Source organism: Vicugna pacos, chromosome 32, assembly GCF_048564905.1.
Source record: "Vicugna pacos chromosome 32, VicPac4, whole genome shotgun sequence".
Lineage (NCBI taxonomy): Eukaryota > Metazoa > Chordata > Mammalia > Artiodactyla > Camelidae > Vicugna > Vicugna pacos.
The window spans coordinates 2,724,674-2,749,161 of NC_133018.1; the positions used below are offsets into that span (position 1 = coordinate 2,724,674).

A 24,488-nucleotide genomic window follows, 5' to 3' on the forward strand; every position below is an offset into this window, starting at 1 on the left:
TTACCATGGCCCAACCTTCCTAGCTCTACAGGATCTTAGCCTCCACCTGGCCCCACACGCATCTTTTTCATAGCGGCACTTATCACAGCTGTAGTTTATTAGACAGGACCATGGGAAACTGTCAGCCCTGGGCCGTTTATGACCTACAGCATTCTTCAACCGGTTACATGGCTTTGTTGCCTTCCTGGGTGTCAGGCCCCATTCCGGCTGTAAGTGCCCCAGGGCAGGACTGTCTGGTGTCAGTGAACTGGGAGTTAAGGAAGAGAAGCAGACTCCCTCCATCATGATGGGCCAGCCAGTGCGAACACCACCTGGGCCTCGGAATCTTGCCAAGCCCAGAGCAGCCGTCCCCGCCAGCTCCCTCCCAGTGTTGTCATTCTGCCCTTTCCAGCCGCAGAAACAGCTGTGGCCTGGAACTGGATATCTGTTCCTGCAGCTGCCCCGCGTTCTCTGGGTGGGGAAACTGAGGCACCAGCACTTTAGGCCTCCTCTCTGCCTTCAGGCCTTGCTTCGTTCCTCCTCCACTGGGCCAAGTTCCAGTCCCAGCTGTGAGGCCGGGAAAGCCACTGCCTGAGTCAGGGCCTCCGTGCTATTTCTGTCCGTGAGAAGTTTTCCCCGGAACCTCCACTTGGGAGGGGGCCTGGGAGGAAGAGAAACGGGTCGAGGCTCCTTTAAGGGGCGCGCGGGGGCGCGCCCCGACCTTTTGTTTGGCGGCGGCGCGCGCGTCAGCGTCAACGCTAGCGCCTGCGCACTGAGGGAGGCCTGGTCGTCGTCTGCTGCGGCGGCGGAGGAGCCCAGCGGCGGCGCGAGCACCTGGCCTGGCCCACCCTCGCCTCCGGCTTCGGCTCCCCTGGGCTCGGCGCGCCCCGACCCCGCCTCAGCTTTCCTGACCCTCGCAGCCCGGCCGTGGCCGCCCGCTTCCGCCGCCGCAATGATGATGATGGCGCTGAGCAAGACTTTCGGGCAGAAGCCCGTCAAGTTCCAGCTGGAGGACGACGGCGAGTTCTACATGATTGGCTCTGAGGTAGCGCCCGGCACGTCTTCGTCCTCCGGGCGCCGGCCTCGGCCGGGTACCCGCGGGAGCCTCGGGCGGGTCTGCGCGCCGAGAACGCGCGCCTCCATTCATAGCGGCGGGCGTGCGCGCGCGTGCGCGGCCGGTGGGGCGGGGCTGGTAGGCGTGGTCTGGTTTGGGCGTGGTCGGGCAGGCCCCGCCCCGCCCCGGCCACCCGGATTTACCCAGCAGTTTCTCGGGGCCCCGGACGCGCCCCTGGTTTCGCGCTGAGTTCCACAATGCCAGCCGGACCAAAAGAAACGGGGTGTTCGGTTTTTCCCTGAGACACGTACTGGGGGATGTTGGACCCCTCTCGTGCACCACTCCCCCATTGCTGCAGCTGGGATCCTGAAATCGCAGGGTCAGAACTCCGGGCTTAGGGAGGGCTCACCCCCATACTGTTCGTTGACTTTGAGGTGGGCTGAGGGGGTGTTTAGACCTTTGATTACCAGTGAGGAAATAGGTTGGGAGGAGGATGCTTGCTTTTTCATGGCCAGGGCCCCAGTCCCTGAGCTAAATCTATCTGCAGTTCGGAAGCAGTTGACACTTGGATATCTTGGACGGACTCTGAGTTAGTACAGGGGAAAGATCCTAAAAATCTTTAATTCTTAACTGAAAGTGACAGCACTTCGTTGAATCAGCTAGAAGACTAACTTTAGGAAAACCCTACAACTTCAGTGGTAGTTTGTACCAAGTATAAAAAGTTTTTCCAGATTGCCTCAAACTAGTCCTTTGTGTCAGTCCCCAGATAGTGTATGGATGTACACACACACATATGTTTTTAAATTATGGATAGATACAGTGTTGAGATGTGCAAGTACCCAGCAGTAATGTCTCCCTCCTGTAACGAGGTAAGTGCAAATCTTGGAGAGTTAAAGTAATTACAAATGCCAACAGTTGCCTCTCCTTGTGGCAGTTTTCAGTATGAGACATTACATTCCCCTCACCAGTGTTTGGTTTTTTTTCCTTCACAACTGAACATAGTGGGACTAAATTAAATCTCATGAGAGTCACACTGAGGCTCTCAGGACACACTGTGATTCTTGGCTTGTCTGAGTTGTACTGAGTTATGAGACCAGTGTTATCAAGAGCATCAGAACTTGAATGTTTTCTTTTTCCACCAATTTTTATAAAACACAAGAGGCAGGCTGCAGTACATTTTTCACTTCATCACAAAAATGCTACACTTTGAAGCTAGCTGTGCTGGGAAGAGGAGCCAGTGCCCGTCCGTCTGCCAGAGCTCAGAATGGTCCTTACCTGCTGGCAGCTACTTGCTGAGATGCAGGGTACAAAGGCAGGGAGGAGTTTCAATATGTGATGATGGTCAGGTTGTTTAAAAATGCAGGAAGAGCAGTCAGTTTGGCCTTGACTCTGAGTCAGTGGTCCTTTTGAAAGTCTGGCTTGCGTTTATAAGGTGGAGCAAATTGAGACGGAGCAGAAGGCAGGAGGCTTGATTCCAGCTCTGCCTCCATGTCGCTTTTGTCCTGTGTCTAAGGAGATGCTCAGACTGTATGGTCTCTAAGCTCTTCCCCATAGCATGTTTTAGATTCTAGAAAGCTCACGGCAGTCTTTTCGTTAAGCCCTGTTGAGTGAGAACATTTGTCCTGAGATGCAGTTTATACAGACCAGGTGGGAAAAGGGAGAGGCCATTTGCTTTCTGGGGCCTAGCTTATCGATTGTCAGACCTTGGGAGGTCTGGGGAGGGTTCAGGATCGGAGTGCTGCCTACCGATACCCAGCAGCTCCCCCCACAACATTGGGTAGGTGGCCCACAGCCCCCTTCCCCTTGGCAAACAGGCACCATATTCAGCACCAGCCACAGCAGCACCCTCAGCAGCCCCACATCACTTTGGTGCAGCGGCCTTAGGAGGAAATCCAAAGTTGCAGTGAGCGTGTCACTGTCCTCCCGCCATCTTCAGGCAGATGGACTCAGCTGAGAGGGGCTTAGGAAAACATGCGCAGTGGTGCTGTGAGCAGTGCTGCTCATGCTTACCCTTTGGTGGTAACACTCAGGCCAAATACCGCACGTGGGGCTGTGCCTACAGTATGGAGCACGAATGACGCTATGACTGCCTTCTGTTGTGCTGCTCGGTGCCCTGATTGTCCATCATGCGAATCTTTGATTCCTGAAAAAGGGAGAACTTTTAAAAAATGAATATACTATCCTGAGGTAGGAAAGTGGGGAAATAGTAGAAGTGTTCCTTCCTCAGGTGAACTTCACAGTTGAGCATTTGATGGATGAGTAGGGAGACCCAGGAAAGGGAAGTGGTTCCCGGTTACAGGTGGAGCCAGCACCCAGTGCACTGGCTGTCCCCTGCCATGTGCCTCAAATGGTCGTTTCTGAAAAGGTCATTGAAAGAGTGAGAGTGTCTTTATAAAAACTTTAGGACTGGATTTCTTTTCATCAGGCATGTCATGCTTCACTTTGAGTATTTGGAACAGGCAAACTGAAGCTAACATTTGGAGCAGTAGTGATTTATATAGCAAGCTAGTGATTGCTGATAAGTGCTTTTTAAACTCTTTGGAAAATTCCTTTGGTATTTCTGGTTTGAGTTTTGTTACTAAACAAAGCAGCAGGGGCCATGGGGGAAATTATCCTGCATTTGTCTAAGATTAAAAGACCTTTTTGGTCTTTATTACATCGTAAAAATATCAAAGTCAAGCCTGAAGATAAAAGAAAGTCGGAGAGGCCTTGCATTTCTGGAAAGTGCCAGAGACTTTTGTCCAAAATCAGAATCGCCACGTGCTTCTTGGTGAGCTCTGGAGACGGCCTCCTGAGTGTCTGTTCAGGTCTTTGTGAACTTGATCCTGTCATCAGGATACAGACGTTACCACCCTGGCCAGAGGGGCGGATGGGGGCCAGATGCTCACTGTCGCTGAACCTTGGATGTCAGCACATGGTGTTTTTATTGCTGCTCAAAGCCCAGTGCCTGGGGGCCAACCCGAGGTCTGTTTGTCTCTCATCCAGCAGGGCCTCTGCGCTCCCCTGCCTGGTGAAGATGCGTCCCTCATAATGAGCCTTCTTGCTTTACTCATAGGTGGGAAACTACCTCCGTATGTTCCGAGGTTCTCTGTACAAGAGATACCCCTCGCTCTGGAGGCGACTAGCCACTGTGGAAGAGAGGAAGAAAATAGTTGCATCGTCACATGGTAAAAAAACAAAACCTAACACTAAGGGTGCGTCTTCACGAGGGTTTGTAAACCTGTTTCAAAACCACTCGCTTATGTCATGAAGATAAAACGTTTTCACTCCAGTGTGTCTTCACTGCAGCCCCTACCTTAGTTAGTGTGGCTTGGCGGTAGCATCCAGGGCGGGGTCGCCGCGGAGAACAGGTGGTGGTGCTCAGGTGTTCTCAGCGGAGCCAGTGGGCGTGAGGGGTGGGGCCGGGGCCAAGTGGGTGCCGTGAAGACACTTTGGTCTCAAAACGTTTTAGGAATGCTGTGATGCTCTGCCATCTGCCGTGGGCGTGTCCCACAGTCACCCTCCATGCAGCCCAGTGGTGGGGGGCGGCCTCAGTCCCCGCTCCCCTCCGGGCTTTCACCGCTTCGCTTCTCGGAGCACGTCCATCGCGTAGCACGTCATTTTGGCCGCCGGTCCGCTCGCGCTCGTGTGCATGTCTGCTGGGTGTCTGGGCCTGCTGGGGCGCTGCCACCCGAGGGCGGCGAGGATGCTCTGCTGACACCAAGGCGCCCCAGGGCTTTGGGCTCTGATGCTGCGCTTGGCGGGTAGCGAAGCTGCTTCCCACCTGGCGGGGGCGCTCGGTAGAGAGCAGCCCGGGCCCTGTGTGCGTGCGTGTGCCCGTGCCCTTCCGTACGTGCGCCTGTGTCCCTGTGTGCGCGCGCCTGTGTCCCTGTGTTGCGTGCCTGTGTCCCTGTGTGCGCGTGTGCTTCGCAGCCCTCCAGTCCGGGTGTGTGGTCTGTGGGCGCTGCTGTGGTTTCGTCCTCTGTGCGCGAAGTTGCGTTCTTTTAATGCAGGAGCCGGAGCTGCTTTTTATCTGCTTTTGTAACATTTCACTCTCTCGCTTTAAAAAGCCCCCATCTGTCCTCCCCCCGCCCCCATGGAGCCCAGTCGCTAACGCAGTGAGCCCTAGCCCTGCTTTTCCCTCCGCAAGCCTCCCCCGAAGAGGGTGTCGGCACCTCTTCCGCCTCGTGCTTGGGAGACGCCTTCCCCGTAACCGATTTGTTTCTCCAGGAGAAGCCAGGCGGCGGCTCTGGGCCCTCGGCCGGGGTCCCTTAGGAGAGCCGGGGGTTGAGTTGCCTAGAACTCGCCCCGCTCCCCAGACAGCTCGCGTTGACTGGTGCTGAGCCAGGAATTCTTGTTCGTGTGAAGCAGCTCTTTTCCACTCTCTGGGCTCTTGTTTTAAAAGAAAATTATTTCTCATCTTTCATTCCATCTCCACCTCGCTTCGTGTTGTGGACTGCGGCGGTGTCAGACCTCTTCCCACTGGTGGCAGCGCTCTGGAGCCTTCCTTTCCCCGAGAGCTCTGCTCGCTGAGCTACGCTGTGGCTGCTGCCGCTGCCCCTTGCTCTTCCTCTGCCTGGAGCTCGTGCTCCTGGGACTCGTTGGTCCCTGTTCATCCCAAGGGGGTGCTAACCCGGTAGAACCTCCAAAGAAAGCACTTGGTCCAGATTGCCCTTTTGGAAGAGGCCAGCATTCGGCAGTAGTCAGGTTGACACCCGCTTTTCCCACCTCCCGCATGTGAGGACCTCGGTGTGCTGCGTCTCCTAGCTGCTGTGGCCCGCTGCCTGCTCACAGGGTGACCGCAGCTGTGTCTCTGGTTGTAGATCATGGATACACGACCCTGGCCACCAGTGTGACTCTGCTAAAAGCCTCCGAGGTGGAAGAGATTCTGGATGGGAATGATGAAAAGTACAAGGCGGTGTCCATCAGCACAGAGCCCCCCACCTACCTCAGGTACTGCACCCGGGCAGGCCACTCGCGACACCCACGGGTGTCTTCCTCATATTCTGGAACCAGCGTGCCTTTTAACACTTTTCCCACTGTGCTTACAAATCATCTTAGCTGGGTTTCCAAGTTTTTTCTACGTCTTTGGAATTTCTGAGAAACACGAGCCAGGTCTTGCATTCCGGAGAATCATTAGGAATGCTTTGAAAGTGGGACTAATCTGTCAGAAAAATTAGTGGCCTAGATAAACTCAGTAAAGAAACAAACAGTAGATTTGGATGTTTTCACAGCGGCAGTTAAGTAGGCAAGTAATGGGGAAGCTGCTACGTTTTAGGAAGAGCTTGCTCATTCTGATTTATAAGAAAATGGATAGCCCAGTAGGTAAATAAGTGAAGGGTAGCCCACACTGAAGTCAGGAGTAGACAAACATAGGGGACATTTGTTCTTGTGTGTAACTTGAAAACTGCAAAGTAAAAAAAGAAGTAGCAACATAAAGAACTGGGGGGGGGCACAGTAGAGGAGGCACACCCACACAGCGTGGGGCTCCTGTTGTGACCTCAAGTTTTTCTTTCATTCTCTGGCCCATTAATTTCACCCCTGGAAACTGGTTCCGGGGAAACAATTTAAAAGAACAGCAGCAGCAACAAAACCCATCACCTCTGCAGAGATGCTCTCGGTGGCGTGTGAGTTCTGGTGGGAGGTAGGGAGCCCCGAGTGCCCCGCCTCAGAGAGAGGCCAGGAGAGGGAAGGTGCAGACACCCGAGTAGACCGGGACGTGATGATGTGTCATAGGTAAGTAGACCGCAGTGACCCGAAACATGGTTCACACGAGTGAGACTTGCAGAATACCTGCATTCCGAGTTCAGCCCTCAAGAAAACACGTTCATATGCACAAGACCCCAGGGAGCACTCAGGCCGGGGATTGTTTCAAGTGACGTGGTTATGCAAAGTCATTTTCCAGATCGTCTCTCAATTTTACTGCTGGATTGTTTTTATGACACCACCGAAACCCCCCAAAAAGGTGGCATGCATCCAGCCTGGCCGCTGTTCTAGATGTGTGCTCTGTGGATTCCTTTTTCCTCAAGGGCTGTGGGAAGGACACGGTAATAGCTAGACTTTCCTAGAGAAGGCGCAGAAGGAAATTATGTTCACATGGATGGGACTTTGAATTCTCACATCACACATCAGCCGGGCATCTTTTATGGGGTGGTCAGTACTTTCTGTCGCATGAGGGAGAGCTGAAGGAGGAGAATCCTGTTCCTGGAGGTGAGAACCACAGGGTCGGGGGTGGGAGGGGTTCAAGGAAAGCCGTTTCCCTGGGCTCCACCCTCAGGAAGCACCTGCCCAGCAAGCCCCCCAGGAGGGCTGGCACCTCCTGTCCGGTCAGTGGACAGGTCGGGCAGAGGCTGGATGCCCCCGTGGGGGCTCCTGGACAGATCCCCTTGTGGTGGCAGGAATGTTGAATTACATGACTCAGATCCTCGGATTCTGTGCATGGCCGTGTAGTCGCCCTCACTGTGCCTGTGAGATGACCAGCGTTGTCCACCTGAGACCCCCTGGCTGGAGGGGCTGGCGGGGCCGCTGAGGCCTGGAAATGAGAGCCTGTTCCAGAAATAAGGCCAGATTCTGGTGAAAGCCGCAGTGCGAGTGCTAGGAGGAGAGCTGTCAGAAAAGGGAGGGTGGTCTGCATCGAAGGTGCCCAGACACAGGCCCCTCTGCACCAGCATCGCCCGTGGAAGTTGTAAAAAATCCACATTCCAGGCCCTCCCCCGAGACAGGAATCACGTGACCTGGGTGGGGCTCGGGAACCTTCCACTCACGTTTTTCGAAGTGAGCCTGTGGGCCAGGATTAGAAACCACCGGCCAGATCATCTGTGGCAGGGACCCCATCTTGTAGCCCCAACTTCTCACCTAAATTCTCTCCATGTTCCCCGTTTTCCCAGGTCTCCGGTGTAAGGTGGAAGCAGGTCATGAGGTCAGAGCCAGACCTGAGTGTGGGGAATGTGAGGGGGGTCCTGGGCAAATTTGGTGCCCCCAATCCCTCCCAGCCCCCACCCTCAGGGGTGCTCCTGGACCTCAGCGTCTGGTGTGAGTGGCCCCAGGTTTATAACAGAAGCCATGGCTGCTGCCTCTGCCCTCCACCACCCCGTGGGGAGGGAGGGGGTTGCCAGCCGTGTCCGCTGCCCCTCCTGGGAGGGCACCATCTGAGCAGCAGGAAACCAGGCAATGGTCTGGTTCCCTGGAGATAAAGTGCAGGGGTTTGGGATAGACAGGTGAGTTACGCACAGTCACTGATGGGGGTTCCTTAAATTACTTTGAACGTTGTTTTCTAGACAGTATGTACCATTACATCTGTTCACCTGTACCGGTCTGAAGGCCCAGAGGCCACAGCGTGGCTTCATCTGTCTCAGGCTGGACCGTCCGTGTGAGATAACGCTAACGGAGTCCCTCCCTGCCTCAGACCCCCAGGGACTCCCACCCAGCGGCTGAGTGCAGCCAGTTCCTCGCTGAGCAGCCAGCCCCTGTAATTGAGACCCTCTCTGTGTCTCCAGCCCCAGCCCTTGCCGAGCCCACAACCTGCTCCTCCTCCCTGCTGCCATCTGTTTGCCTCCCAAAATGCCCTCCTTCTGTCCATCCCCCCAGTGAACTCTGACTCAGTGCTTAAGGCTCCACTCCAGGGCTGCTCCTCTGGGAAGCGCCCCTGTACCCCTTCCTTGTGGAAGGGACGGTATTGCCTGGAGCCCATTCCTAGCATGTAGGATGTTGCTTCTGGCCCCTGCAGTGGGCTGGGGTCTGCTCGGCCATGCATGGGGCCCCCAGCACCTTCCCCTAACCTGGATGCCTCTGAGCGGTTGCCAGTGGGAGCTGAGGGACTAGCCGCCTGCAGAGTCTGGGATCACAGAGGTCCCAGCAGGAGCACAGTGGGTGTCCACTGACCTCGACTCGGGACCTCGTGGGCAGTTTTGGGCTCCTGGCCTGAGCAGAGGGATTTCCCGTGTCTCGCAGGGAACAGAAAGCCAAGAGGAACAGCCAGTGGGTGCCCACCCTGCCCAACAGCTCCCACCACCTGGACGCCGTGCCCTGCTCCACGACCATCAACAGGAACCGCATGGGCCGGGACAAGAAGAGAACCTTCCCTCTCTGGTGAGTGTGCCTCCGCCTTTGGTCTCCTGCTCCCCAGAAGAACACTGCTTCTACCTTGTGTTCCTGAAACGCTGCTCCTTCTCGAAGCTGGTCTCCCTGGCCTCCGACGTGGTCCAGCCCCGGCCTCGCCCCCTCTGGCCCCGGGCTCTTGCTCCCCAGCTCCTCGGGTCAAGTTCCTGGGTGCAGTCCTCGCACCTTTCTTACGCCGTCCCCTGACTCCTGTGTTAGTTACCTGCGGCTGCTGAAACAGAACACCACAAACTGTGTGGCCTGAAATAACACGGGTGTATTCTCTCCCAGTTCCGGGGACCAGGAGTTTCCCTGGGCCCGAGTCAAGGTGTTGGCCTGGCCCTGCTCCCTCTGGGGGCTCTTCCAACTCCCAGCGCTGCCGCACCCCTTGGCTTGTGGCTACATCGCTGTAATCTCTGCCTCTGTGGTCACATGGGCTCCTCGGCGTGTATGAAGTCCCCTTCCCTTTCTTATAAGGACACTTGTGATGTAATTTAGGGGCCACTTGGATAATCTCTCAAGATTCTTTACTTAATCACATCTGTAAAGCTTTCTCCTTGTTTTTTTTAGCTCTGTAAAGTCACAGGCACAGGTTCCAAGACTTAGGATGTAGATATCCTCGGGGGGCATTTTGCAAGCTCTCCCTGAATGTGTCCCCCCCTCTGGCACATGCTGCCCGCAGGCTTCTCCATCCTGGGACCTAGGCTAGAGTCCCTGAGCCCTTCCTTCTCACACCACAAAGCCAGTTTCAGCAAACGTCTCCTTGCTCAGCCTTCCAAGTCCCCAGAATCCAGCCGCCCTTGGCCAGCTCCCCATCAGGCGCGTGTCTGCCATGGGCTGTGTTTTCCTCGTTTGTTTATTGGTTTGTCCTCTGTGCCCCATGCTCTCTGAGAGCAGCTTGCAGCCCGCTATCTTCCACAGACGCCCTTGGGTTTCCCATGGCGCCCCCACCCCGCCTCTTTCCTCTCTTCCTAAACTGCACGTGTGAGCGAGGAGCTGCTTGGCTAACAGCCCTCCTGGGGCTCCTCAGGGCCGAGGCTGGAGACAAGAGCTGGGCCACTTTGATGCCTGTAGCTCCCCAGCGCCCCCCCACCCGTTGCCCCGCCCAGTCTGCACCCTGCCTTCACTGGCCTGGCTGTTCCCTCAGCACCTTCTCGACCCTCCCACCCTTGGCTTTTGCTCACGTCCTTCCTCTTTTGGGGACACCTCCAAAAGGAAAGGAGTTTCCCACTGCTTTTGGGAAAGTCTTGCCTGCTCTGGGGCTTAGACCTCCCTTCCTTAAGAGAACATCTCTGTCTTATCCTGCTGCCAAAGTCAGCAGCTCCCCCTCCCCGCGTGTCTGTGAGCCTGGTGCTCTGCCCCTGTGGCCACAGGACTCCCGTTGGCTCTGTCTCTGCCAACTCAGCCCAGCATGGACAGGGCCCGTGAAGAGTGGGCTTCCTCTCTGTCAGGTTGTGGAGGCCAGCGGTGCAGAGAGTAGGGTCCTGGGCGCGGGGACCCGGGCCCCCGTGCTGACATGCCGCCACCTCCCTCTAGCTTCGATGACCACGACCCCGCGGTGATCCACGAGAACGCATCCCAGCCCGAGGTGCTGGTCCCCATCCGGCTGGACATGGAGATCGATGGGCAGAAGCTGCGGGATGCCTTTACCTGGAACATGAACGGTATGTGGTGGCCGGGACCAGCCGTCTTATCGTGCAGATGTCGGGGGTCCTGGGCTCGGAACGCCACATTCAGAGCATTGAGGTGTGGTTTCAGAGGGTGTGGACCCTGGGTTCAGATCCTTCTTCTGCCTGTTTCCTGTGGGCTGGGCACATGGGCCTTGGGTTCCTTCCTCCCACAGTGAATGTGGTGGCTTGGGCCCGGCCTGCAGGCCGCTGGTCCACAGTGTTCAATCGTGACCTTGCTGTGGCTCCAGTGGAGTCAGCCACCTGGCCATTCCTCAGCCCCATCCACCCCTGCCCTCCCTCTTCTCATCCTCTGAGTCTGGATCAGATGCCCACTCTTCCCCCTCCCGAAGTCCAGACTCTACAAATGCAGGTGAGAAAACTGCCATTGGACCCCACCCGAGCGTAGAGTCCTTGTCTGCTTCTGGGTTGGGTGATTACACCTGGGTTTATTCTCTTCTGTTTTTTTTTTCCCCTGAATCTTTCAGGCTTTTTACAACAAGTATATTATTTATATTCAGGGAAAAACATAGCAAATATCATTTTTAAATGAATGAAAATTTAGAATCACCAGAATCTTAACCACTGTTACCCAATGTACTAGTATAAGTTTCGGGATAACCTAACGGGGCATGAGAGCCCTCGTTTCGGAGGGATTAGAGGTGAGGGGGCACAGGTAGAGCAGCATGAGTGACCTGCCCTGTGTCCTTAACCAGGACATCTTGGACCAGTTCCTTGCAAAACACAAGCTACAACAACTCACCCAATGTGGAATAGGTAATTTTAACGTCCCTACAGCTACTAAGGAAGTAGGAGTAGTAATTTAAAACTTTCCAGGAAAGAAATCTCCAGTCCCTGATAGTTTCTCTGTATGAAACATTTAAAGAAGAATTAACACCAATTCTATACAATGTCTGACAAGAAAAGAAGAGGGAACACTTCCCAATTCATTTTATAAAGCTAGTATGACCTTGATACCAAAATTAAAGCACAAAAAAAGTAGACTACAGACAATAATTATGGATATATAAATTCTTCACAAAATATTAGCAGATAGAATTCAGCAAAATATAAAAAGAATCACACATCATGGCCCAAGAATTGTTCCAGGAATGCAAGGCTGGTTCAGTATTTGAAAATCAGTCCATGTGACCCATGTTAACAAATTAAAGAAGGAAAATCACACGATCGTACCAGTTGATGCAGAAAAAGTATTTAACAAAATTCAACATTCATTCTTAATAAAAACTCAGAAAATTGGGAGTAGAGGGAAACTTCTTCAACTTGGTAAAGAGCCTCTACACAAAATCCTTTAGCTAACATTGTATTTAGTTGGGAAAGACTGAACTCTTTTTCCCCACGATCAGGGCAAGGCAAGGAAGTCTGCTCTCACCACTCTTACTCAGCATGGTGCTGGAAGTACTAGCCAGTGTAATGAGGCAATAAAATGACATAAAAGAAATACAGATCAGAAAGAGAGAAATAAAACTGTCCCTGTTTGTAGATGGCCTGATTGTCTACATAGACAATCCCAGGAGCTCTACTCCAAAAAAATGTACTAGAACTAACAGCTGAGTCCAGCAAGGTCATAAGACACAAGATAAACATGCAAAAATCAATTGTATTTCTAAGTACTGTATACTGTCGGTGAGCATGTGGATACTCAAGTGTCCAATGTGAAAAGACATTACTATTTACAATCACTCCATTAAAAAGAGGAGTATTTAGGTGTAAACCTTTCAGATGTGTAGGATCTGTATGCTGAAGACTACAAAGTGCTGATGGAGGTAATTAAAGAAGATCTAAAAAGTGGACAGACAACCCTGTTTGTGGAGCCATGGTGTTGGCTTTCCCTGATTGATATGCAAGTTTAATGCAGTTTCTATGCAAAGCCCAGCAAGACTCTTTGTAGATGTAGACAAGAATTACTCTAAGACTTACGTGGAAAGGCTAGGGAACTAGAGCAGCTACAACAATTCTGACAAAGGAGGCGGGAGGAATGCCTTCCCAGTCTCAGGGCTTGGTGTATAGCTGCGATGATCAAGACAGCATATGCTAAGAGTTTGAGATTTGCAAATGTTAACCACTATATATAAAAATAGATAAAGCACATTTCTTCTGTATAGCACAGGAAACTGAATATAGTATCTTGCAATAACCTTTAATGAAAAAATATGAAAATGAATTTATATATATATATATATATACATATACACACACACACACACATATACGCATGACTGGGACATTGTGTTATACACCAGAAATTGACACATCATAACTGACTATACTTCAGTTAAAAAAAAGCCAGCATGTGAATCTACAGCTGTCACAAACTAAAAAGGCTAATTTTAAACAGACTCTGCACAATATACTCATAGGCTGCTGGGCCTGAGCACCTCAGCTTCCTGCTGCATCTCCAGAATAAACAACACTCGCTGGCTGTGTGCGTTACTGATCGTGGGCCGGCTGGGCGTTGGGTCTGGCCCAGTGGTGCTGTTAGGAGGGCTGGTCCCTAGCCCTTCTGGGCTAGTGAGGAAATAGCGGCAGACCTGGTTCTTGATGACAGAATTGTGCTGTGTGCCCACAAGAGGATTCATTCTTGGCTTTCTCTTTGTGGCTCATCCCAGAGCAGCACATGGTCTTTGAGGTTTGGGTTGGGAGAAACGGGCAGGTGGGAGAAAACATCCAATCGCACAGGACCTTGCTGCAGTCTGGCCGGCTGCAGATGGTCCCCGTGAAGCTCATGCCTGGTTGACACTTCCAGGATCTGGGATCCACACACACCTCCACGCTATCACCTTGTTGAGTGCAGAGTCAGAAACTGAGCAAAGGTCCATAAAAGACCACAAGCACCCTAATGTCATCTCTGAGGGATTTCTCTGCTGGTGCGGTAGTGGTGGATGGACTTGGCACCTGCACCTGCTCCATCCTCCCATGTGACGCTGGTCTCAGAGAGGCTTGTCTGGGAGGAACCTGTGTTAGTTCAGGCTGTGTGACAGCACCACAGGCTCGGGCTGAGGAACAGATTTTATTTCCTCCCACTTCTGGAGGCTGAAAGTCTTGAGAGTGAGGTGTTAGCTGTGTTGGTTCCTTCTGAGGCCACCTCCCTGTGTCTTTTTTGTTTGTTTGTTTTGAATGGAGGCACTGGGAATTGAACCCAGAACCTCATGCGTGCTAAGCATGTGCTCTACCACTGAGCTATTCCCTCTACCCCCTTCCCTGTGTCTTCATGTGGGCTTCCCTGGTTGCCTGGGGCGGAAGAGGGGAGGACACGGACATCAGCTCTGAAGTCTGTTTCCCTCTCCCTGGATGTCTCTGGTTAGATCTTTTGGAGCTATGCTGTCTAAGCCTAGGAGCCGGGGAGCCTGGGATGAGGGCACACTTAGGGTCTTGGCCATCCCCCAGGGTGGGGGGAGGAGGTGTGTATGGAATGGGGGCCTAAAGGGGGTGCCTGTCCAGTGCTTCCCATCCTGACCCTGTCTGGGAGGACCCATCATCCTCGTCTACTTCCTTAGCTTTGTCCAGGAGGTTTGGCAGAGGAGGAAGGGGTTGCTGAGTCAGGGTCGAGCTCGGTGAGGTTGGACCCTGCAGTCCTTTGGCAGTCCCTGTCTCTCTCCTGATTTCAGAGAAGCTGATGACCCCTGAGATGTTTTCAGAAATTCTCTGCGACGACCTGGATCTGAACCCATTGACTTTCGTCCCAGCCATCGCTTCTGCCATCAGACAGCAGATTGAGTCCTACCCCACGGACAGCATCTTGGAGGACCAGTCAGACCAGCGTGTCATTATCAAGGTGGGTGGTTCCTCAGCCTGGGGAGGGGTCATGGGACGCTGAAGGCATGTGGAGAACTCAACAGGCCTGTCTGGGATCCGTGCTGTGGGACTGGGCTTCTGGAGAGCTCTCTTTCAGGCACATGTGGCTCTCTGGGGAGGGGTGTGGGCTGACTTCTCTGAGTATCATGTCCTGGGCGCTTTCTGGGGGTGCTGCCGTGGCGTTGCCAAGCGCGGAACGGAGCCCAGGTGGTGCAGAAGAGAAGAAGCCAGCTGACTATAGGATAGGCTCACTCCTCACTCTTCCCGTGGGCAGGCTGTGCCCTGCATGCCCCATGCTGTCTCATTCACCTGCCAGGGCCCTGGGGGAAGGTGCTGTGTCACAGGGGAAGAGGCGGTGGGAATAGGGGCAGGTGGGACTCAGGTGGTGACCTTCCCAGAGGGTGACTGTGCTAGGCCATGAGCCAGAGACCCTCGTGGCTGCCCAGGAGGTTTGTGGGCTCAGCCTCATTTTGTGGGTGGGGAGCTGCAGCCAGAGGCACAAGGGCCAGCCCAACCTGTTGGCTCCGGAGCAGCCAGACCACCTCCTCATGGCCCAGGCTCTTAACTCGTGTCCCTGTTCCTGGCCCAGCTGAACATCCATGTGGGAAACATCTCGCTGGTGGACCAGTTTGAGTGGGACATGTCGGAGAAGGAGAACTCACCGGAGAAGTTTGCCCTGAAGCTGTGCTCGGAGCTGGGGCTGGGCGGGGAGTTCGTCACCACCATTGCGTACAGCATCCGGGGGCAGCTGAGCTGGCATCAGAAGACCTACGCCTTCAGGTGGGACCTTGGGCAAGTTCCTCCTGCGTCCCTCTGGTGTGCCGGCAGGGGCGGCGCCAAGCACCTCTGCACCAGGGCAGAGTGTTAGTGTTTTCTCTGCTCATGAACTGTCATCCACATGTGGAGGTCATTACTCAGAGTCCGCCCCTCAAGGAGCGCGTGAGTCTGGTTGTGTCTCAGCTGTTCTCCCAGAAATCCCAGGAGACTACTGTCTTGAGGCTTCCTGTGACTCTGAGCAAGAGAAGAGGAATGACCAGACACCCCAGGGCACGGGGCCCCAGCGTCCCGGCTGAGACGGCACATCCGTCACCTCCTGTGACCCTCTAGCAGCCCTGCTGACTCGGGGTCCTGGTCCACAGATGGGCATCCAGGCCCAGGGAGGAGGCCTCGGCACTGGTGGAGGGGGTGGCTGGCATGCTCCCCACATCCGTGGGAGGCCTGCTCGTGGTGCCGCAGTGTGTGTCCACTCACTACCCGCAGGCCGAGGCCAATGAGCCTGGGACCAGCCTGGGGTGGCCTCGCTTTCCAGAGTTGACCCTGAGGTCCTGGAAGTGACGTCAACCTCAAGTACCTCATCCCCAGATGCCGACTGAGTTAGAACTCATGTCTGACTGGGACGCGGAGGGTGCCCTCACACGAGGCAGTTTCCCTCCTGCTCTGACTCCTGGGGACAGCTGCCCACCCAGAGGAGCCCTGGTCAGGCTCCGGACCGTTGGCAGAGAGACATGCAACTCCAATCAGGGCGGGGCCCTGGGGCGGCAGGTCAGGACATAGACCGGCCCTCTCTCATCTCAGCAGCCAGTTAACCAGTTCCAGTCGTGCAGGGGGATGACTCGTGCTGAATGTGCAGGTTTCAAATCCTCGGGATTGACAGCAGGGACACTCCCCGGGGACCAGGGGGAGCATGTCCTTCCTCAGTAGCCCAGCCAGCCAGGTGGGAGGGCATGGCCTGCCTAGGGGTCTGGAGGCATCCACGTACCTCCTTTGGCCTCAGGAGGACCGCTGTGTTTCCCAAGCCCGCGTGGCTCGTGGGCCTGTGTGTGCCGGGGCCAGGTGCTCGGAGAGCTGGCGAGGGCAGGATGGGGAGTGTGAGGTCAGGCTCCGTCGTCCGGGGGCAGGGCTGGCTGGTTTGTTTCTGTAAGAGCTTCGCTGAGGTAGAATTCACATAGCATACCGTTCACGTCTAGAGCGTGCGACTCAGTGATTTTCTGTGGGTTCGCAGAGTTGTGTTGTCCTGGGCAACCTCTAATCTCCCTCTCTGTAGATCTGCCTGCTCTGGATACTTAACAGCATCATATAACTTACGGTTCTCCGTGGCTGGCTTAGCATGTTTTCGGGGTTCATCCACGTGGTGCCTGTGTCAGAATTTCATTCCTTTTCATGGCTCAGTAATATCCCATGGCATAGATGGACCATGTTTTATTTATCCAATCATCAGTTGATGGCCATTTGGGTTGTTTGAGCTTCTGGGCTGTTAAGAGTAGTGCTGCTGTGAACAGCCATATAGAGGTTTTTCTGGAACACCTGTTTTCTGTTCTCCTGGGTGTGCAGCTGGGAGTGGACTTGCCAGGTCACTTGCTAACTCTGTAGCACTTTGAGGAACCGCTGGACCGTTGTCTCAAAGCAGCTGTGCCATTTTACGTTCCCGCCAGCAGAGGGAGGTTCCATTTTCTCTGCATCCTCGCCAGCCTTGGTTACTGGTCGCCACCCTGGCCGGGGTGGAGGGGCATCTCAGGTGGCTTTGATTTGCATTTCCCGGATGGCTAATGATGTTGAACATCGTTTCATGTGCTACTGGCCATGTGTGTATCTTCTTTGCAAAAAAGGCTGTTTGAGTCCTTTGTGTTATAATTGGGTTGTTATTTTATTCTTGAGCTGTGAGAGTTCGTTATGTGTCCTAGATACGGGGCCCGTGTCACGTACATGGTGTGCATATGTTTCCTCCCCTTCCTGGGTTGTGTTTCACCTTGGTGACAATGTCCTTGGAAGCACAAAAGCTTTAAATTTTGATGAAGTCCATTTATCTTTGTCTTCTTTTGTTGCTCGTGCCTTTGGTGTGTGCCTGGGACAGCGCGGCTGCTCCTGGGTCCTGTCCCAGCACCGTTTGTTGGAAAGACTGTTCTTCCCATTGGGTGGGCTTGGCCCCTTGTTGAAAGTGACTGGATGGTTAACAGGAGGGTGACGTCGAGGGGTGACATCGAGTTTTGTCCCCCTCCACCTGGTTGGGGAGCAGGTCACCTCCCCCCACCGTCTCTGACCTCACCGACAACGTGCTTCTCAGCTGGCCGTCAGACCGAGTGGGGTCACACCCAAGTGGAACCTCCTGGTCCCTCTGCCTCCTCAGCCACGGAGGGCCTCTCCTGCCTGGACGCTGCGCGTGGTAGGAGTGTCGGGGTCTCAAGTGGCCTCGAGGCCAGGGAAGCAGCATCCCCTGGGAGGGTGGTCGGCAGGGCGGCTCTCCGCCTGAGTGTCCCCCCACACACACACGTGGGGCCAGGCTCGACCTTCCATGCTTGGCTCGAGCCGTTCTTATTTTAGAACAGACCCGCTGGGTGGAATTTTCCCAGAGCCCCGGGGAGGTAAACACAGGGGCCTACAGGACCTGCACGCCAGGCCTTGTTGAAGTTAAGAGGAAAACATGTTTTGTTCTCGTCGGCGTGGGCTTGGCGACTTTCCTGTCTGCCCGCACGAGGAAGGCGGCTGGGAGCCCTCGAGGTGAGGAACGATGTTTGGGTCTGGCCTCCGTGGTTTCTGGATCTCCAGCCCGCGCCTGGCTGGGGAGAGCGGCTGCCGGGAGCAGCAGAGGAGGGGCGGCCGGGGCCCAGCCACTGGCCTCTGAGTCACCCGCACAAGCCCGGGCTCTGGGCCTTGTGGGCGTGGACCCTACAGGCCAAGCTGCGGCAGCAAGAGGTGAACCCCGCTTCTGCAAGGGAGTAGGGGCCGCCCCGGGCTGTGCTCCCTGTGCTCGTGGCCTCCAAGATTCTGGGCAGAGAAGCAGCACGAGGGAGGCCGGGATGGGCCTGGGCCCTGGGTGCCGCGTGTGCACTGCCCGTGTCGTGGGGAGCGGGGCTCTGCAGTCAGGCCTGGATGGACGCTCCCACAACCTTGGGCACCGTCTTGGGGAGGCTATTGGAGGGCCCCTGGCCCCCCAACTCATGGATGTACGTTGGATATTTAGTGATTCTCTGAATTTCCTTACAGCAGTGACATTGTCCCCATTTGCCAGATGAGGGGTCAGAACCAGGTGTCTTATGCCTCCTTGGGCCCCACCTGCCCTCCCTCAGAGCTGCCTCTGCAGGGTTTCAGGGGGCCGATTCCTGAGGGGCCTTCTGGGGGCCGAGCCTTGGGCACAGGACAGGTGGCCTGGCCGGAGGGGAGAGTTGAGGGCCCAGGAGGCCAGTGTGGCGGCTGCAGGTGGGAGAGGTCCAGATTTGGGCCATGTGCTGAGGCCCCCCTGCCTGGCTGGATCCAGAGGCAGCAGCTCGGCCAGGCATCCCCTAGCCTTCTTAACCTTCTTGGAGGCTGACCCCACCACCGCTAAGGCCGCTTAGCCAGAGGGTCCAGTGATAATGGCCACCCCCATAACACCGCTCCATGGACCCCTCCCCAGTCTGCAGAACTGGAGATGCTGTGGTGGCAGCAAGTTGACCATCTGCTTTGAAGAGGCGCCCACGGGGTCATGGGGGCAGCACTGTTGCCAGGGAGGGGAGGTCCAGGTGGCTCTGCTGTGAGATTCTGGTGACTGGAGCATCCCTGCTGCCCTGTCAGAGGCTGCTCTGAGGAGATGGGCAGAGACTAGGCTCCAGCGTCCCATCCATTGGCGGGCAGGGTGGACAGTGGTTTCTGGAGCCCCCTCCACTGCTACCCTGTGAACCAGCACCTCCTCCCTCCCGTCTTCCACAGTGAGAACCCCCTGCCCACGGTGGAGATTGCCATCCGGAACACAGGTGATGCTGACCAGTGGTGCCCACTGCTGGAGACCCTGACGGACGCCGAGATGGAGAAGAAGATCCGAGACCAGGACAGGAACACAAGGTGCCCCCTGCCTCTCCTGGCAGGTCCCTGGGTGATGAGTCCCCAACTAGCCCTGCGGGGAGCAAGTTTCAGCCATGGGGTCAGGATCTGACCACAGCCCAACCCAGGTGTCAGGACCCTGGGAGGGGTGGGCAGGACAGAGAGCAGCTTCTAGGTCCAGGCTGAGGGAGGGCTGGGGTCCCACAGCCACGTCCTGTCTCTGCCCACGGCACCCTGGGTGAAGGGCAGCCGCCTTGGGTCACCACCTTTCTCCTCCTGCAGGCGGATGAGGCGTCTGGCCAACACTGCCCCGGCCTGGTAACCACCTGGTGGCGTTTGGCTCCCACGGAGCATCTGGAAGATTGGACCGACTCTCCTCCATCTTCTGGAGGAGGGGACAAGGAGGAGGGCAGCCTGGCTGTCCTGAGGAGCACGGGGCAGGAGCCTCTGGGCCGCCCTCCCCCGGGTTGCCTTTCCCCGGGTACACATTCCGTTTGCTGAGCCCCAGTCCCCACCGTCCATCTCTGGTCAGGAAGAGGCCTCATTTGGGTTATGTTTTGTTTTTGTACAGGAGCCCCAGGCAGGGCGAGCAACACTTTTTAAATAAAAGGTGACAGGTCCTGTTCCATTTCTTGAAGTGGTGGCATGAAAGTAAGAAGTGGGGAGGGCACGAGGCAGGTGGCTGGGCATGTGGCCACGGCTGGCGGGCAGGCCCCTTGCCCTCCTCCATTGCACATCCTGAGTCAGAGCAGGTCTTCCTCCTCCATGCCAGCTTCCCACCCACCCGTGCTGGGCAATTCCTTGCTGTCAGAGGGCAGGGCTGCCTGCTTGTCACCCACAGCCTTGTCCCACCTCTTGGAGCAGCCACAGGTTTTCCCAAGGGCCCGGGGCTCTGCTGTGTGCAGCTGGCCAGGCCGCTGCTAGCTGGGAGCATTGCTTCCCTAGGCCTTGCAGAGGCCCTGTTCTGTGCAGGGATCGAGGGCCTGTGCCCAGCTCTTCCAGGTCTAACAGGTGTGTACCACTCTCACCATGCCCCCAGCCGCATGTGTGAAACACTGGGCCCATCTCCACCCCCGGTTGATGCCACGGCCGGGCCAGTTCCTCCCTCCCAGCCGGCTGTGAGGAGTGACAGAGAGCCTGGAGCAGCAAGCCAAGCCTGACGCCAGCTTAGAGGGTGATGGGCTGACCCTCCTCCCAGCTCTGCATCCTCTTCTGTAACATGGAAAGGTCCCTCTCTACATGGGACATGGGACATGCCAGGGCGACATGTGGGTGGGCCTCCTCACTGGGCCAGGCACCACCTGGTGAACTGGGCACAGCTGCTGTCTAACTGAAGACCCTGCACCAGGCTGGCCCGCCTTCGGTGCTGGCAGGGCTGAGGGTCAGGACATGGCAGGGGCCCCATGGCACCCAGAGCCCAGCCCAAGGCCCACGTCAGGCAGGAGCAGAGTGCTGAGGGTTCTCATTTGTAGGATGTGGGGTGATACGGGCCTGGCCCTCTTGGCTGGGGGTTCTCGTGAGCACATCCTGAGACATGACAGCTCCCAAGGAGTTTGTACTCCAGCCACTGCCCTCCATCCAGGAGTGGAACTTGCTGGAGCCCCAGCAAGGGGACAGCTGGGCTCCACTGGAAGGCCTTGAACAAAGAGGAAGAGTCCAAGCCCAGCTGGCCTTGGAGACCAGTGGGCTCCGCTGCTGAGGTGAGGTGTTTGGTCTATAAGCAGGACAGCCCAAGCCTCACAGCTGGTGGGGTGTGGTGACCCCTGCCTGCCTCAACCCCACTGGGCCGGCTGGCCACCTGCCTGGGAGCGGCCTGGAGTGGGGCCTTCACACGCCGCCAGCCTGCCCCGCTGTGGACCTGCTGCTGCAGAGGTTTCCCCATGAAGTTAAGGTCTGACTCCGCAGTGAATATTTGTGTCACCTGTGAATGTGACACCCAGCGCTGGAGGAGCCCTCGCGCTGCTGCCGACCCAGGAATAAACCAGCTCGCAGACTGGTCATCTGATGCCCACTTTACAGAGAAAAGTGAGCTGCAGGCCTGATGAGGCTCTGGGTCTGCAGCCAAAACCGGCAGGGGCAGAATTTGCCGAGGATTCTGCTGAGGTGGAACTTAAGGCTTTGGGGTCATAGAAAGGGTCTGGCCCTCTTTTGACCTGGCCCCTGGGTCCTCGGCCCAGTCCTTTAGCTGCTTGGCAGGCAGATGAGGCAGAGGGCCACCTGTGGGCTGCTGGAAGGGCAGGAGGGGCCCAGGGAGGCGTCAGCCTGCGGGAACCACAGGCAGGAGCCCCGCAGACGGCATGACCAGACAGCCCAGTCCTGGCTCCGCCACCAATGATGCCCCTCACTGGCTGGCAGGGAGCAGTGGCCAGAGTGGGTGGGATTGCCCAGGGCTCCACTGAGGCAGCAGCAGGGTGGGGAAGAGAACCCCGGCTCGGCCACCTGTGAGCTCAAAGCTCTGCTGGACAACCTTGGGCAGGTTCTTGACCCTTTGGGCCACTCATCCTGCCCCTTGCACTTGTTCTGAGAGGGCAAGCCAGGCTTGGTGGCCCTGGGTCGAGGCCAGCAGCACCTGCCCTGTGTGGAAGGGTGTGGCCGGCCGAGGCAGGAGAGCCAGTGCTATGGGCAAAGAGGCTGCAGGTCAGTGTATTTATTCGGGGGGACCTGGGTATGGGCCCAGCCTCCATGACAGGTAGCTGTGCTGCAAGCTGGGGTCAGGGGGTGCAGGCCAGCCCAAGGCTGGGAAAATAGGTCCCCGGGGCTGGCCCTGGCCCTGGGAGGGGTCACTGCTGCGGGGGTTGTGGCTGCTCCTCCGGGAGGGGCAGGTAATTGGGGTCCTCCTCTGGGGTGTCCAGTAGCAGCTTCCTGTCGGGAGGGACCCAAGCTGAGCTGCAGCCAGCAGGGTGCCCCATGAGGTGGGGGAGCCACCTGAGGCCAGGCAGGGAGGGCGTCATCCCAGCACTCACAGGAAGCCGGGGGTCAGCAGCAGCCTCTTGCCTCCTGGCTGGTTGGGGAAGACATCCTCCAGGAAGTAGTAGATGTGGCCCACAGCGATCCCTGCGGAGAGCCACCAGCTGCCAAGGCCACCCTCCACAGTCCAGAACCTGCTCTAGGACTCCATAGTGCCCAATGTCCTGCACAGATGGCCAGCCCAGGGTGGGACCAGGACTGGCCCGAAAGTGGGCAGGACCAGGGGCGGGGAGGGCCTGAAAAATCGGAGGAGTGGGAGCCTCAAAGCAGGAACCCTGACCCACCTGTCCCCACCTAGGTCAGGACCTACAGAAGCATCAGCAGGTCAGGCCTCAAGAAGTGAAACCTACAGTACAGGCCAGCTGGAAGTTCCAGGGGCTGGAAGAACAGGAGCCATGAGGGTGGGGAGACGGGGTGGGGACACAGATGAGAGGTCCAGTGCCAGTGGAGGGAGGGCTCTGGCTGAGCAGGCCCTCAGATCCCAGACAGCCTGCCAGAGGAGGGCAGGGTGGACAGCAGGCTCACCCAGCAGGTCCACAAGGATGGAGTTGCCCAGCAGCATTGAGAAGCCAATGAGCGCCCAAGGCAGGAATGGTGCCTGGAAGGTGAGGAGGCCGAAGAAGTTGACCCTCACCCGGGGGCTGCGGCGGCTCCACACGTACACCAGCATGGCCGTGAGGGCCTGGCCCAGGAAGAAGAGGCTGCCCAGGAGCCCCAGCAGCTGGGCCAGAGTCAAGGCCTCAGGCCCTGCCCAGGGCCCCTGGGACTTCTAAACCCCGGAACCCTCCTGCTGGTTTCCCTTCCCCTATGGCCCGAGTGTGCCCTTCCCAGTCCAAGGCCACATTGTGGCCTCCAGGCACCACCTGATCTGCCCTGCCTCTCCACCTCACCCCAGCCCCGCGCCACTGCCCGTCCCTACCCCAGCTCCTCCTGGCTACTGGCTCTCTGGGCTCGGCCCCCAGGCCTGTCGCCCTCTCTTCTGTGCACCACCCTGCGGTGTGTTGTGTACAGCACTGGAGATCTATCCCTGGCATCTAGAGCTGAGCACGCGCTGCACGCTCAGTACATCCTAAGCTGGAGGGAAGGACTCCGTCTCGGGCCGGCGCTCAAGGAGGGGCCCCAGAGCCAGCACCGGCCGGGCCCAGAGGTTCCAGAGACCGAGAAGGATACGGTCATAAGGACGCCCCCGAAGAGAAACATGAAGACGAAGTCGGCCGTGCGGCCGCGGAAGGAGCCCTCCTCCAGCATGCGGCAGTAGCGGAACCTGCAGCGTCTGTATAGGAAGTGCCACCGGGCGGGGCCTCAGTTTCCCGGCTCCCCGCCGCCTCCCCACCCCGGCCTGGCCCGCACAGGATACACGAAGAGCAAGTTGAAGAAGAAGCTGAATCCCAGGGGCCCGAAGAACAGGAAGTTGGTAACGAGCCTCCAAACCTGCGAGGGGAGGGCGGTCATGCGCGGGGCGGGCAGGGAGGGCGGGGCAGGCAGGTGCAAGGGGTAGGGTGGCCTCACCTGGAACTTCCGGAACACGAGGTGCGGGTTGAAGTAGAGTTGGAAGGGGCTGAGGAGCTCCAGCTGCTGCGGAACCAGGGGCGCGTCAGGGGCTGGCCCCCGGGGGGCGGGTCCAACCAAGACCACTGCAACCCCCGGGGCTGTAATCCTGGCGACGCCCCACCCGTCGGGTCCACTCACCACGGCGGCGGTGGTGAGGACGCAGGCCGCGGTGTAGGTCCGCGTCACCGCTGGCACCTGCAGGAACTCGGTCGCCAGCCCCCGCCAAGCCATTGAACCTTGTGAAGCACGCGTGTCCAGATAGCCCGCCCTCTCTTTAACCCGCCTCTAAGCCCCGCCTTCCCGCCTTCAGCTAATCCGCGTCGGAGGTGCAGCGCGCCAGGGCTTGAGGGCGGGGTCTTGGGGCAGATAGCCAATAGGAGGAGGAAGCAGGGAGCCGGGGGCGTGGGCGGGTCGAGACTCGGGGCCAATGAGCAGGCCCCATGGTCGAGCACGTGGCGTTTGTTGTGGTGCCCGCGGAAGCCACGCGGGAGAACATATGGCCAAATGAGGAACTAGACGCTTCGCGGCGAGCCAGGGGAGGACCAATAGCGAGGACCCACGGGGCAAACACAGGGGCGGGGCTG

At 56.9% G+C, this 24,488-nt stretch overlaps 2 protein-coding genes across 5 annotated transcripts; one reads left to right on the plus strand and one right to left on the minus strand.

Moving 5' to 3' along the window:
* The first annotated feature begins 745 nt into the window (after positions 1 to 745).
* SMARCB1 (SWI/SNF related BAF chromatin remodeling complex subunit B1) lies at positions 746 to 20,014 on the plus strand. 2 transcript variants are annotated; one of them, XM_072952844.1, is made up of 9 exons: positions 746 to 1,024; positions 4,089 to 4,227; positions 5,836 to 5,965; positions 8,963 to 9,100; positions 10,646 to 10,773; positions 14,406 to 14,572; positions 15,182 to 15,372; positions 19,276 to 19,407; positions 19,669 to 20,014. In XM_072952844.1, the coding sequence occupies exons 1-9, from the start codon at positions 932 to 934 to the stop codon at positions 19,706 to 19,708; spliced, it is 1,158 nt and encodes a 385-aa protein (XP_072808945.1). In that variant the 5' UTR covers positions 746 to 931; the 3' UTR covers positions 19,709 to 20,014. The 2 variants fall into 2 exon arrangements, with proteins under 2 accessions (XP_072808945.1, XP_072808944.1); XM_072952843.1 differs by having other exon boundaries at positions 759 to 1,024; positions 4,089 to 4,200.
* Positions 20,015 to 22,018: 2,004 nt separating this feature from the next.
* Positions 22,019 to 24,232, minus strand: DERL3 (derlin 3). Of its 3 annotated transcripts, none has more exons than XM_015247101.3 (7): positions 24,043 to 24,229; positions 23,863 to 23,925; positions 23,711 to 23,784; positions 23,524 to 23,617; positions 22,879 to 23,074; positions 22,350 to 22,440; positions 22,019 to 22,248 (listed from the first exon to the last, which is right to left on the minus strand). In XM_015247101.3, the coding sequence occupies exons 1-7, from the start codon at positions 24,133 to 24,135 to the stop codon at positions 22,167 to 22,169; spliced, it is 693 nt and encodes a 230-aa protein (XP_015102587.2). In that variant the 5' UTR covers positions 24,136 to 24,229; the 3' UTR covers positions 22,019 to 22,166. The 3 variants fall into 3 exon arrangements, with proteins under 3 accessions (XP_015102587.2, XP_006213360.3, XP_031530551.2); XM_006213298.4 differs by having other exon boundaries at positions 23,863 to 23,928; positions 24,043 to 24,222; XM_031674691.2 differs by lacking the exon at positions 23,711 to 23,784 and having other exon boundaries at positions 22,019 to 22,440; positions 23,524 to 23,626; positions 23,863 to 23,928; positions 24,043 to 24,232.
* Positions 24,233 to 24,488: the final 256 nt, after the last annotated feature.

Bases quoted from the DNA above. Each gene is read 5' to 3' on its own strand.
- SMARCB1 (XM_072952844.1), top strand. From the start codon at position 932: ATGATGATGATGGCGCTGAGCAAGACTTTCGGGCAGAAGCCCGTCAAG. The intron at 5,966-8,962 runs GTACTGCACCCG...CGTGTCTCGCAG, and splicing joins GAGCCCCCCACCTACCTCAG to GGAACAGAAAGCCAAGAGGA. The intron at 9,101-10,645 runs GTGAGTGTGCCT...ACCTCCCTCTAG, and splicing joins AAGAGAACCTTCCCTCTCTG to CTTCGATGACCACGACCCCG.
- DERL3 (XM_031674691.2), bottom strand. From the start codon at position 24,135: ATGGCTTGGCGGGGGCTGGCGACCGAGTTCCTGCAGGTGCCAGCGGTG. The intron at 23,929-24,042 runs GTGAGTGGACCC...CTGGTTCCGCAG, and splicing joins TCCTCACCACCGCCGCCGTG to CAGCTGGAGCTCCTCAGCCC. The intron at 23,627-23,862 runs GTGAGGCCACCC...CTTCCTATACAG, and splicing joins TCGTGTTCCGGAAGTTCCAG to ACGCTGCAGGTTCCGCTACT.